At 41.4% G+C, this 13,269-nt stretch overlaps 1 protein-coding gene across 2 annotated transcripts in view; it reads left to right on the top strand.

Moving 5' to 3' along the window:
* The window catches only part of LOC149257055 (B3 domain-containing protein Os01g0723500-like), a 283,787-nt gene extending 270,833 nt beyond the window's left edge, over nt 1-12,954 (top strand). The window contains exons 5-6 of one of the 2 annotated variants that reach the window (XR_016256657.1): nt 12,410-12,517; nt 12,632-12,954. Coding sequence is in view for 1 of the 2 variants with exons in the window: in XM_089413562.1 (XP_089269688.1) it covers nt 12,410-12,445 (36 nt within the window). In the remaining variant the exon portion in view is untranslated. The remainder of the gene's footprint in view (nt 1-12,409; nt 12,518-12,631) is intronic. The other variant, XM_089413562.1, reaches the window with a different exon arrangement.
* Nucleotides 12,955-13,269: the final 315 nt, after the last annotated feature.

Genomic DNA, 13,269 nt, shown 5'->3' on the forward strand with positions numbered 1-13,269 from the left:
TCCTAATAGACTTTCCCCATGGAAAAGGACAAAATACAAATTTTAGCAATTCCAGGGCAAGGTTGGACTGAAAGCACCACTGGACAATAAGAAACAGGATGAAAGCGGGCCTAAGGGAATTAGAAACTTTACCACCCCAAGGCCACAGGTGATAGGACAGAAAACACAACCTGGAGGGAAATAAGAGCAACTCTACGACACTGGAGCGCCATAAGTCGGACCTTAAAAAGAGAGCCCAATTCCCAGAGCACAAAAGCCCCCATGAAGAAAATCGGGTTCCTATCACCATAGACACAAAAGACCCATGTCGAAACCATAAACTAGATAGAAGGAATACTTGAATGCCAGTGAGCGGATCCCAGGACAGGGGCCAACAATGCACATAAGTCGTTGTTGGCGGATGCAAATCCTAGACAAAGAAGCAGACCTCCAAGGTAGGAAGGTTGCACGCCTGGATCCCAAACGAATGCCTGAGAGCTACCCGATAATGGAACACCAACAATAAGACCTTCGTCAATTTCTCGTTGTTTGTTCGATTCCCAGAGCGAGCCTCTGTGGCAAGCACTGCAACGTCTTGCCTCCCTGTTCCCTCTATTCGTCTCCCAATTCACATAACCATTCCAAATTCGCTTGAGGAGAGCAATAAGTATACCCAACACCTCTATAGGCTTTGTTGTCCAGACACAACGTCGATTAATATTGTTTATGGCTGAGAGCATGTTTTGACGCATGGTAGATGGGGGAGACCTCGAGATCGCTTGAGTCGTTGATTGCTCACGCCCACCGGGGGAATGATTGTCTTCATCTATTAGCCAAAGATAGCAGCTAGGTCTCCTGGATCTAGGTCAAATGAGCTCGGACCAAATGCTAGCTAGTTGCTAGACCTTGGTGTCCTTCAATGGTACCTGAATTTTCCAACCAGTCTGCTACCTTGTTGCCAACTCTCAAGAAGTGAGTTGTGATGACATATGGGAAGCTATCGATCAGTTCTTTAATGCATTCTTCCTAGGATTCTAGTCTCCAGCTCTGTATTAGTTTAGATGGGGGGATCCATCTATTATCTTTTGCGCCATATGAATGATTATTCTTGATTCTCCCAAGATCTGAATCTTGGTGCCGCATAGCCTTCGAGTGAGGAGTCCTTTTTCAATGCCCATTAGCTCTGCCACATTATTAGCTATGAATCCGCAATGTCCTGCAAAAAGACCCAGTGGGATGTCGACAAAGTCTCGAAGAATCCTGCTGGACCTAGATTTCCTCTTGAGGGCCCATCAAAATTCATTTTAACAAATCCGTGCGGGGGCCGAGTGAAGAAAGATGGTGATTTTATAATGATGTCTCTTGTGGCTAGGGAAGGTTGGGCATCATCCCCACAGATAAGTTGAGAGAGGATATATCATTGTCTCAAGTTGATCAATTTTCCAATCATCTTCCCCCCATTTCTCGGACATGATGGTTTTCCAAATGTTCTCTTTAACTATCTTTCGTATAGAGAGACTTGATTGTTCATGATTGTTGAAAACAACTCTGTTTCTTTCTGTCCAAATATTCTAGAGAAGGAAGCCCAATACCAATATCCATGCTCTGTTGGCGATTGTGTTCTTGAATCGGGAGCACCTCCAATTGTCGACAATGATCAACAGATTGTCCTATACACGATTAATCTGTCCAAAGATGTTTTGGGCTTCTGACCAGATCGCTTCCGCTATCGAGCATTCATTCAATAAATGATTCATTGTTTCCTCACTCTGCTTACACATTAGGCATTGATACGACCTAATATATCCCTTTTTGATTAGTTGATCCCATGTCAGGATGCGTTTACGACCATTTAACCATAGAAAATGAGTGATCTTTAACCATAGTTTCCATTTCCAGACTTTGTTTCAATAACTCTCTCGCGACAAGGCATTAATGTTTAACTTAATGAGGTAGGCCTCCTTAATTGAGAAAGACCCCAAGGCTTTGTAAGCCCATCTGAGCTTGTTTGAGGCTTGGGACATGGGGATACGTCTTTCCTGCAACAAATGATTAAAGGCAGACCAACTATTTTGAGGCCTTTCTATCTACCAGTCCTGTTCTATTTTCCACATACGCCATTCCTCTTGACCATGGCTTGCCTTCCCAAAATCTTCTATTGTTCTTGCATTTAGCTGATCCAGGGCAGACTTAATTCCTTGCAGGTCATTATTCTGATCTGGGCACGAAAGTTGCTTCCATGACTCTTCCCAAAATAGAGTTGTTGTTTCCATTGTGTATTTCCCAAAAGAAATGATCTCTGATAATGTGACTATTTCGACAAGCAAGGTTGCATAGAGACGACCCTGCAGACGTAGCCTGGTCGCAGAGGAGGTCAGCCTACAATATTCCTTGTGCATCCAAATGCGTTTCCATTGTTCGGTGCCCCCTTGGATCCATCACCACTACAATTTAGCTCACATGTTCTCATTTAGTTTCTCTGGAGATCCATCACCACTACAATTTAGCTCACATGTTCTCATTTAGTTTCTCTGGATTTATTAACTCAAGGCCTCCATAAGCTTTCGGGAGGCAGAGCTTGTCCCAGGCTACTAGTGACCACTTCCTATCTAAGTTGGCCCCTTGCCAAAGAAACTTACAGAAGATTGAAACCAGATCTCGATAAATGTATTTAGGGACCGGAAGGACCGAAAGTTAGTAAACGGGGATGGCTTGGAGGACAACTTTGAGGAGGGTAGCCCTGTTAGCCAGATTGAGCACACAAAAAGTCATGTTGGAAAGTTTTTTCATGAGCTTGTTACAGATTTCTTTCCAATACATTATGCGTAAAGGGTTAGCCACTAAGGGGACTCCTAAGTATTTAGAGGGAAGAGAATCAATAGAGAAACCCATGAGGCGAGCTAGGTGGTTCTAAACAAGCTTAGGAGTATTGAAAAAATCAAGATTGGACTTTTCTTTGTTTATGAGCATACTTGAGGCTGCTTGGAATTCAATAAGGATCCCATCCAAAGCTACTGCTTCCCGAACAATGAATTCCCCATAATGCAAGTTATCGTTAACAAACTGTTCATGAGTCATGGAGAGGTACGTTCCCAGAAGGTGGAGGCCTTTTAACTCATTTACATGGGTTGCAACATTAATTAAACGATCCAACCCTTTGGCAACAATGATAAATAGAAAAGGAGAGATTGGATCTCCTTGCCTCAAACCTCGAGAGGACTGAAAGGTGGTTGTGGGCGCACCATTGAGGAGAATAGAGAAGAATGGAGTAGATATCAAAGAGCAGATCCAGTAGATCCAATCTTTTGCAAAACTGAACGCCTTTAGAACTGCTAAAGAAACTGCCAGCGTAATCGGTCATAGGCTTTTGAGAGATCTAGTTTCACCAGCACACCGAGTTGTTTTCTAAGCCTTAGAGAGTAGATGACTTCATGGGCTAACACTATGCCATTGAGTATTTGCCTACCTTCTACAAAACTGGATTGTTTTGGACTGATGATTTGATGCAGAATTAGATTTAATCTTTGAATGAGGATAATGGATAAGATCTTGTAGATTAGATTACAAAGGGAGATGGGACAGAATCCATTGGGATCATTGGCAACGTTAGACTTCAGAATTAGGGTGAGGAAGGTAACATTCAATCCTGACCAAATTTGTTGATTCTGTTGGGACTACTCCAACAAATCCACTATTTTGGGCCCCAAGAAGTGCTTTCAAGCCTTGAAAAATTCAGAGGTAAATCCATCTAGGCCTGGAGATTTGTTTGCAGGCAGATATTTTACTACAACTTCAACTTCTTCAACGCATATTTGACGCATCAGAGTTGCGTTCTGTTCCTCAGTCACTATTTTGGGGATGCATTGTGTGACCTGCTCTATATCCTTTGTTCGGTCTCGATCTTCCTATGCCAACAGATTGGAGGAGAATGAGATCAATTCCTGGAGAAGAACGAGATCAATTCTTGAGCCATATCTTGGTGATTTTCTAGCCATGTCCCCTCCCTATATGTGAGGGACGCGATTCTATTGTTCTAGCGATGATTAATCATGGAACAATGAAAAAATTGTGTTTCTTTTACCCTCCCTTAGCTACTGGATCCTAGATTTCTGACTCTACAGGGTCTCTTTCTGTTGGTGCCATTCTTCAATCTGAGTCACTAATCTACCTTCTTCTTCGACAAGGGCTTCCGCTTTCCCTTTCCTTATGATTTGAATCTGAATTGATTCGATACTCTCCTCCAACTTTTTCTTCTCCGCAAAGATGTCCCCAAACTCCTCTCTATTCTAGGTTTCGATTTGCAATTTGAGAGCCTTTAGCTTCCTCTGAAAGGTTTGCATCTTTGAACCCTCTTGCACTTCTAGATCCTACCACCATGCTTGCATTTTCTCCATGAAGCTAGGATGCTTAAGCCAAAAATATTCAAATCTAAAAGGCATGTTTTTGGGGGGTAACTTGAAAACAATATCAAGGTAGATCAGCCAATGATCCAAGTCCACTGAGGGAATGATGGATGCTTCGATGAATAGGTCCCTTAGAAGCAGGTCGTCATAGATGAGGAATCTGTCCAATCGGCTAGCGACTTCTTGTTGTCCTCCCCTTCTATTATCCCATGTGTGGATTCCATTTTTGGTTGCCACGTCTGCCAAGTTCAACGATCTATTATCTCATTAAACTTTTCAGAGATGGGATCCAACTATCGGACTCCACCTAGCTTTTCTTCCATGTTATGTATCATATTAAAGTCTCCCCCAATTATCCAAGCTTCATCTGAAAGACATGATCTAAGGTCAATCAACTCTTTGAGAAACAAGTCTTTAGCCTCTGGGGTTAAGGGCCATATACTGTTGTCAAACTGAACCAAGCATCCGATCTGATATACCAAAGGCGACCTAATAGGTTATGATGGGCACCTATCCAATCTTGGAACACAACCTAGTTGGGATTCTATAAGATGCAAATTCCTCCCGCTGCTCCAATCTCATCCAATGCCATGGCTTCACTACCTCTTTAGCAAACCTGGAACACCTCCTGGAGTGTTTCTGCATCCATCTTTGTCTCTTGCAATAATACAATGTCTGGTTTTACCTTATTGATTTTGTTTTTTAGAGAACAGAGCTGACCTTTGTTATTCAAGCCCCATATGTTCCATGAGGGTATTTTCATTAAGGGGAAAGGTTTAGGGGAAGTAATCCATCAACTGACCCATTTGCCCAGAGTTAAGCAGACATTTTCCCGCTTCTTGAATTGCCTCCTTCGTAGACTTTCTCCCCTTTTTCCCTTTCTCAGAGGAGCTCTGGTCTACTTGTGGGTGGGGTATAACTCCACCATCCTTGCTAGAGTCCTAAGATCAATAGTCCCCTTTTGGTTTTTCAGTCGCGCACACCATTGCCTGAACAAATTCGGAAGTGGATTAGCTGATTAGAAGTGACATCTTTTACATCGCATTTGATCCAAACTCTGAAGAATTCCAACATTGTTCACTCATCGGATCCCAACCTTGTGTTTTTCTTCCACTTCTAAGATCTTGTTGGTGTGACTAAGAATCTCCTCGAGTCTTCGGTCTTCCTCAAAGTCTTCTAGTATTTTCCTTTTGGGCGTCGACTTTTCTAATTGTTTAGTGTTGATTTTGGGTAGCATCGGATGTGCTCTAGCCTTGAAAATTGGTGGAGAGGCTTAGGCACATGAGATCTCCAAAATCTAGAAATCGTTTGGAGAAATTCCACCTGAATGAGGAGTTACTAAAATAATTAATATTTTTAATGAGGTCCTAAGTTTAAACTTAAGAAAATAAAAATATTAATTTGTATTAATAAAATATGGGTGAAAAAGTTCTAAGTGATGAGGATCAAGCTAGTTCTAATCTTAGTCGTTGATTAGGGACTTAATCTCGGTTGTTGATTTGTCAATAGAAAAAGTATAAGAGGAGGCTTGAGGGTCAATTGGAGATATACCAAGTGATCAAAGAATTCGATTTCTGGGACGAGGTTTGTTGAGGAAATCGAGTTAGTGATCAGAGTTGCAGTGAGGGGTAGTTCAGCAAGGGATTTTCATTTGAGGCTGAAGAATACATCACAGAGAGGTAGCGCAATGTCGGGAGAGACAACGCAGGCCCTAGAAGGGCAAACGCAGAGGCCAAAGAGCTGACGTAGAGGACGCAAGAGGCTGACGCAAGTGACACAGAAGCCATAGAGGCTGATGTTGGGCCTTAGAGGCAGCGTTGGGGAGATTCTGTGGGGCAAACTGGGAGCAGATCAGTAGACTCTCAGTCGGGAGATGGTGACGTAGCTCCTAGAGGAGTGACGTAGTTCTAGAGCAGTGCTTGGAGCAACTTTCGTTGTCCAGCATAGGGAACGGCCGAAGTCACTGTGGGGTTTGATCATCCGGTTGCTGATTTGCTGGAATATCTGTCTCCGGATAGAGGTACTACTGCCAAGGATATTCTCCATTGGGTGAGCCATTTCTGGCACCCTAGTTGTATTCACGAATATGCTTAATAATACAAACCCTTTATGTGCTGCACCAGTTTTCTCGAATTGGGTCTTTCCAGGGACGATTGTCCAAAAATAACAGTGTCCCTTGTGTTATTGTTTCTATTTATTTCAGTGCATGATCTATATATTTGTGAAGGCTACAATAGTGTTTACTTCGATGTTTATGCAATTAAATAACTTGTTAATGTAAAGAACAAGTAGGAGATTGTAAACCAGTAATTGCAGTAGGGGTTTCTGATGTGTTAGATTCAAGAATTTTCACATGGTATCAAAGCGATTGCAGATCATAGGCGACTGAAGACACCAGCCGAGAAATCTGAGAATTTGCAACAGAGAAGCAGTTGTCTTGAGAGACAGTGTTGTTCCAGAGATGAAGAGGCAAGAGGAGGAGTGACGCAATGTAGAGAGTGTGACGTAGAGGCTCATGCAGTGCTTGCGTCAGCATTCTGAGTCGGGAGAGGAAGACGCAGTAGCTGGGAGGAGCCCACGCAGTAGTTGCGTCAGCCATCAGGGCCAACACAGAGGTAGAGGAGGGCAGATCAGGCTCACGCAGAGCCACGTCATCCTTCTGAGCCAGGAAGGATTGACGCAGTTGGCCGGGAGGAGCAGATTCAACCCACATAGAGATTGCGTAGAGCCTGAAGGGCTCAGATTCTTCGAGTTGCCGGGGCTAAGGGAATTGTGTAGTTTTGATTTGAGAAGTTGGTGGGACGCTATTTCTATTGGTGCAGAACAGTGTCTAAGGAGATTGAACTAAAGTAGAGGGAAGCACTACCTCGATACATTTCTAGCCAAGAAATCTAGTTCTGGGTTGTAGCGACAAAGGAGGATTGGAGAGGAGTGATTTGATAGTTGGCTAGAGGATTTCTGAGAGGGAAACCAGGACTCAGAGAGAGTCTAGAGAAGAGGAGCAGAGATGGCAGTGAACGGATTGAGGGATCAAGACAGATTGGACGAGGCTTCCAATTTTGTCATGTGGAAGGCCAAGATCTTGGCAATCCTGGATAAACATTGCATCAAGGACTATGCCTTGAAAACAGTAGCTGTCTCAGTTAACCCTGATGCAACTGAGAAGTATGAGGAGGCCCGGGCGAAGGCAAAATGCGTGATCCTTGATGAGGTCAAGGATCATGTCATACCACATATTGTTGAGAAGAAAACAACAAAGGAGATGTGGGACACCCTAACAACCTTATACCAGGGCTCTTCCGTGCAACAGAAGATGTTATTAGAGAATCAACTAAGGTCATATCAGATGCAGAAAGGAGAGGAGATAGATCCATTCCTTCTTAGGTTGCAAGGGATTCACGACCAACTTACTTCCATGGGGTCTACACCGGATCCGGAGTTCATGGTCAGGGCTACCCTAAATGCAGTCTCTGAGGAGTGGGAGACATTTGTCGAAAGCATTTCACGTAGAGCGACTCTCCCCAGTTGGGAGGAGATGTGGGAAGCTCTTCGACAAGAAGAGCTTAGGAGATTGACCAAGGCGGGGAGTAGCGGTAAGGGAGTTCGAATCAAGGAGGAGGAGGAGGAGAATGTAGCTCTCACATCAGCGGGACAATAGGGGCTACAGAAGAGAAAGAAGAAAGTCATCTCCAAGGTCAAATGCTTCAACTGTGGGGAGCTGGGACATTATGCCTCTCGTGCCCCAGGAAGAAAGGCAAGGGAGAAGCTTTTGACTCAAAGGCTGCTCCAACAAAGGTGAAGAAGGATGTCGAGACTGATGACGATTGTGCCATGAGTGTTCATGCGCCTCTAGAGAAGAGGTGGGGAGACTTGGAGCTGCAGTCGGGAGGACTACAGAACTTGGGCAGGATCCTTGAGGTGCCCAAACTCTTGGATCACATACGGCTACGGGAGCCCTTAACGATAGTAGCATGATGACAGGTGTCGGGTGGAGCAAGGTGTGGAGCGGCAAGGCAGTGCTAGAGTGCAGAAGTCTATAGTAGCACAATGGAGGTTGCAGGAGTGCAAGATGCACAAAAGAGGTTGCAACAACGCAGTGGCAGCAGAGGGAGCACATGATAGCAGCTGAGGTAGCTTCAACATCACGAGGCTTCCGGACTAACCAGGATGTCAGTGTTTGGGTGAAGTCAGTTACGTACTTCTCAGTAACTGATTTGCAATGCAACAGTTAGCAGTGGCGGTGCTATGGGAAACATGTTGAGAGGGAGCTGTAGTACAGATGTAGTAGTGGCAGTGTCATGGGCAATAATATAAGAAGGAACAATGCAGTGGATGTGGGTCAACAAGCCAAGCATCAACAGAGAGGACTGATGCAAAGAATCAATGTGATGCTTCTATGGTGAAGCATTGTTAGAGCACATTCATCGCTAAGAGGGAGTGTTGATTTTGGGTAGCATCGGATATGCTCTAGCCTTGAAAAATGGTGGAGAGGCTCAGGCACATGAGATCTCCAAGACCCGAAAATCGTTTGGAGAAATTCCACGCGGATGAGGAGTTATTAAAATAATTAATATTTTTAATGAGTTCCTAAGTCTAAACTTAGGAAAATAAAAATATTAATTTGTATTAATAAGATATGGGTGAGAAAGTTCTAAGTGACGAGGATCAAGCCAGTTCTAATCTTTAGTTGTTGATTAGGGACTTAATCTCGACCGTTGATTCATCAACAAGAAAAGTATAAGAGGAGGCTTGAGGGTCAATTGGAGATACACCAAGTGATCAAAGAATTCGATTTTTGGGGCTAGATTTGCTGAAGAAATCGAGTTAGTGATCAGAGTTGCAGTGAGGGGCAGTTCAGCAAGGTATTTTCATCCGAGGTTGAAGAATACATAGCAGAGAGGCAGCGCAGTGCCAGGAGAGACAGCGCAGGCCCTAGAAGGGTTGATGCAGAGGCCAAAGAGCTGACGTAGAGGATGCAAAAGGCTGACGTATGTGACACAGAAGCCATAAAGGCTGACGCTGGGGAGATTCTATGGGGCAAATTGGGAGCAGATCAACAGACTCTGAGTCGGGAGAGGGTGACGCAGCTCCTGGAAGAGTGACGCAGTTCCAGAGTAGTGCTTGGAGCAGCTTTCGCTGTCCAGCATAGGGAACAGCCGGAGTCATTGTGGGGTTTGATCATCGATTGTTGATTTGTCGGAATATCTGTCTCCAGATAGAGGTACTACTGCCAAGGATATTCTCTATTGGGTGAGCCATTTCTGGCACCCTAATTGTATTCATGAATTTGCTTAATAATACAAACCCTCTATATGTTGCACTGGTTTTCATGAATTGGGTTTTTCCAAGGACGGTTGTCCAAAAATAATGGTGTCCCTTGTGTTATTGTCTCTGTTTATTTTAGTGCATGATTTGTATATTTGTGAAGGTTGCAATAGTGTTTACTTCGATGTTTATGCAATTAAATAACTTATTAATGTAAAGAACATGTAGGAGATTGTAAACCAGTAATTGCAGTAGGGGTTTCTGATGTGTTAGATTCAGAAATTTTAACATTTCGAACTCTTTATCCACCAACATTGCTTGTATAGCCAATTGAGTTGCTTGTCCTACAGGTTCTGTCTCCAGATTTGCCAAAACGGTGAAAGGGTTTTCGTCCCCAGATTTCAGGGGTTTAGCATGTGCTTGGGTGTTGGTGTCATTTCTCACAAAGGTGGTCTTGGACGACTGCCAAGCTGCGGTGGTTGATTTCAAGTCGCACGGTTGCGCATTCCTTCCACCGGTTGGAAACCATCCTCGTCCTTCTTGGCCAGGTTTTGTGCTTCTTCGGCTACTATGAGTAGGCATTACCGTAAACGATGACCATACTTGTGACATGTTCGACATTTGAAGGGCACGTGCTCATAGTCTCGCTGTTGTGTCCAAAAGTGAGTTTTGGTACTCCAAATTGATTGATTTCTGGAGTGACTGAGAAATATTTATGTGGACATAGATCTAGGCATATAATGCATCTAGTCTTCTCTTTGTGATTTCAAAGATCTTGACAAAATCTCCAATTTCATTCCCAATCCCTTCTAGGATATCTGGCTCCCAAAAATCCTTCGGTTGGGAAAAGAGGCAGACCCAAACTGGGGCTGCTTGAAATTGTTCTTTCTCCAGATTATATCTTTCCTCCCAGTATCTGATAAATAACCCCACATTGTTCATGAAGTATGGCCCATTCTCAAATATGTGTTTTCTTTTTTCTAGATCTGCAAAGATCACTGTGAAGAAGCCCTTTGCGCGCAACCTTAGCTCCACTAGTGCTTTTGGATTCCATTTGGATTGGATCCCGTGGACGGTCTCTTGTACCTTTGGCCAAATACCCATGAACTTATAGATCAGGGAATGGTCATTCATATATTGATGGGATTTATCCAAACTATTTTTTGGGATTACATACTTCGGGTTTTTTGCAGCTTTTTGAAGGCAACGACTCCTTCCTCGAGCCTGCCATTGCGCCCCAATTACTGGAGTCTCCTCAGCCACAGGTGGATCTTTTCGGGCATGTTCAATCATGTTCTAGATGTGTTTGCCCTGCTAGCAACATCAGGGAAGGAGGAGGACCCCCCTTCCCCTGCGAGGGGCCACTCATGGGTTGCTCACTTTAGCTAGCAGCCTATGTTAACTTAGCTTATTGACTGCCAACACCGTCTAACCAACCGACAGAAGACAGATCTAGCGTCACTCCCTACAAAAAACCTGACTAGTACGTACAAACCCTAGCTCATAGTTGCAGAACTATCTCTTATTATTCTTATTAGAAAATACTTAATTTTATTTTCTCTCTCTCTCTCTCTCTCTCTCTCTCTCTCTCTCTATATATATATATATATACTTACATGGATATTTAAATAATTTATCTAGTTGTGTTAAATAATTTTTTCTGCAATAAAATGTGATAATATAGGATTTCCTTTTATTTTTAATTACTTTATCTCCTTTAAAAATTAATATAAAACCATGTTACTTTATATAGACATCTAAATATTTTACTTGTGACTGAGAATAATAGAAATATTTTTACCATATCTCTTTTAGACTTGGTTGTAATATCAACAATGGAGTGCGCAGAGATTATTGTTGTGCTCTCTCTCTCCATATATATATATATATATTATTTTTTATTATATCCACTAACTTTTTAATTCAGAGAGTATTTTTTATTATAACCTACATACTTTTTAATTTAGAGAGTATTTTATTTCTATTTTAAAAGGGACATGTGCCAATTCTATGTTGAGTATGGAAGGAATTACACATCTCCCTCTAACTGGGTTGTAGAATGCGGCACAATAAATTTATACTAGTTTGTATATAGTCCCTGCTTAAATTATGACAAGATTCTCTATGATGTTTTTAATTTTATGTTTTGCAAAGAAATAAGTCCTTGAATATCTACCAACCTATGTTGTAGAGTAAATAGGAAAATATTTAAATTAAAATTAGGAATATAAGCATTGAATTTAAAATATCTGGACAACCACCAATTGAATGTTGAATTAATTTAGTTGTTTTATTTTCACAATTAGGCTGAGCTTAGGTTGGGACTAGCCTTAATATTGGATGGAAGAACAATCTACCCAACAGTGAAATGCTATAATCAGAATTATGCAAAATTGGGTATAACTTTGAATACCCCTTACCATATAGGTTAACTCTACCAAAATTATCTTCTGATGATGAAGTTTGAACAATCTAGCTATTTATTGGATAAATGTAGTTGGGACTAATTTTGATATATATGTACAAGTTGAACTAATTAAAATATACATTAAAATGAAAACATACTTTGGAACATAAGCACAAGGTTGGAGAGTACATATACAATGTTTATATGATATAGTGACGAGTTTGTTATTATTCACTTGAATCTCGAAACATATAATTTCTTTCAGATTAGTTATCATTAAGTAGAATCTAATTGAGTTGCATATATAAAGCATATATTAAATCACAAATGGGAAATGTGATCCATTGTTTTGCAGGATCTACTTATTATTCCTTTCAGTTTGTTCTTGTAGCAGCACGTAGCGAATTGCATTGAGATGCTGCAGAAAGTGGAGGTGTGGCAGATGCAATAACCCAATAGGATGGTACCTTTTGTCCATTCTGTTGCCTCTAGTGCACAGTTGCAGACACCGAATGCCATTCTTATTTCATATCTAAGAATATTTTTGGTTCTAAATTGGGTTATTTTAATTGTGCAGCAAAACTAAGTATGCCAATTGTTACTTCCTGGAAATTCATGTCTTGCAAAGCTGAAGGGAGTTCAGAAGCATTCGGCGGCATGGCCACTTAACTTATTGCCCCACTTCAAAGTTAATGGTTGTTAACTTCACGGGTATTTTTAATGATGTAGATATTAACAATAAATTTGAGAATTATCAGTAAAAATTAAAATAATTAATAATAATAATTAGGAAAAAAAAGGAGTTTGTTAGCTTTGTAGGAAGTTGCAGGAAGTTCATGATAAAATATGTAAATGTGTAAGTTGAAAACACTTGAAAAGATATTTTAAATGCACAATATCTTTTAGAAAATTAACCCATAGAATTTGTAACTTCTTGTTAAGATTATTTTAAGAACATTTATCCTAAATTAAATATTGTTGTTGAGTTATGTTAAATTAAATTAAAGTTGATAAAACATTTTTTTTTCCTAGTTTTGCATTAAAAATAAAGATGCAACAAGTTAAGTCTTTTTTGTAATTTAACAGAAAATTGAATAGATATGATTTACCATGCGTAAGCTATATGTCCACAATGCCTAAGATGCACAAACTTTTACATATAAAAGTGGTTTTGCTTTCTTTTGGATAATTAAACAAGTAGAACAAATAGACCAA

This window comes from Pinus tabuliformis, chromosome 6 (genome assembly GCF_031772625.1).
Source record: "Pinus tabuliformis cultivar Carrire ecotype Pingquan chromosome 6, CPIR1, whole genome shotgun sequence".
Taxonomy (NCBI): domain Eukaryota; kingdom Viridiplantae; phylum Streptophyta; class Pinopsida; order Pinales; family Pinaceae; genus Pinus; species Pinus tabuliformis.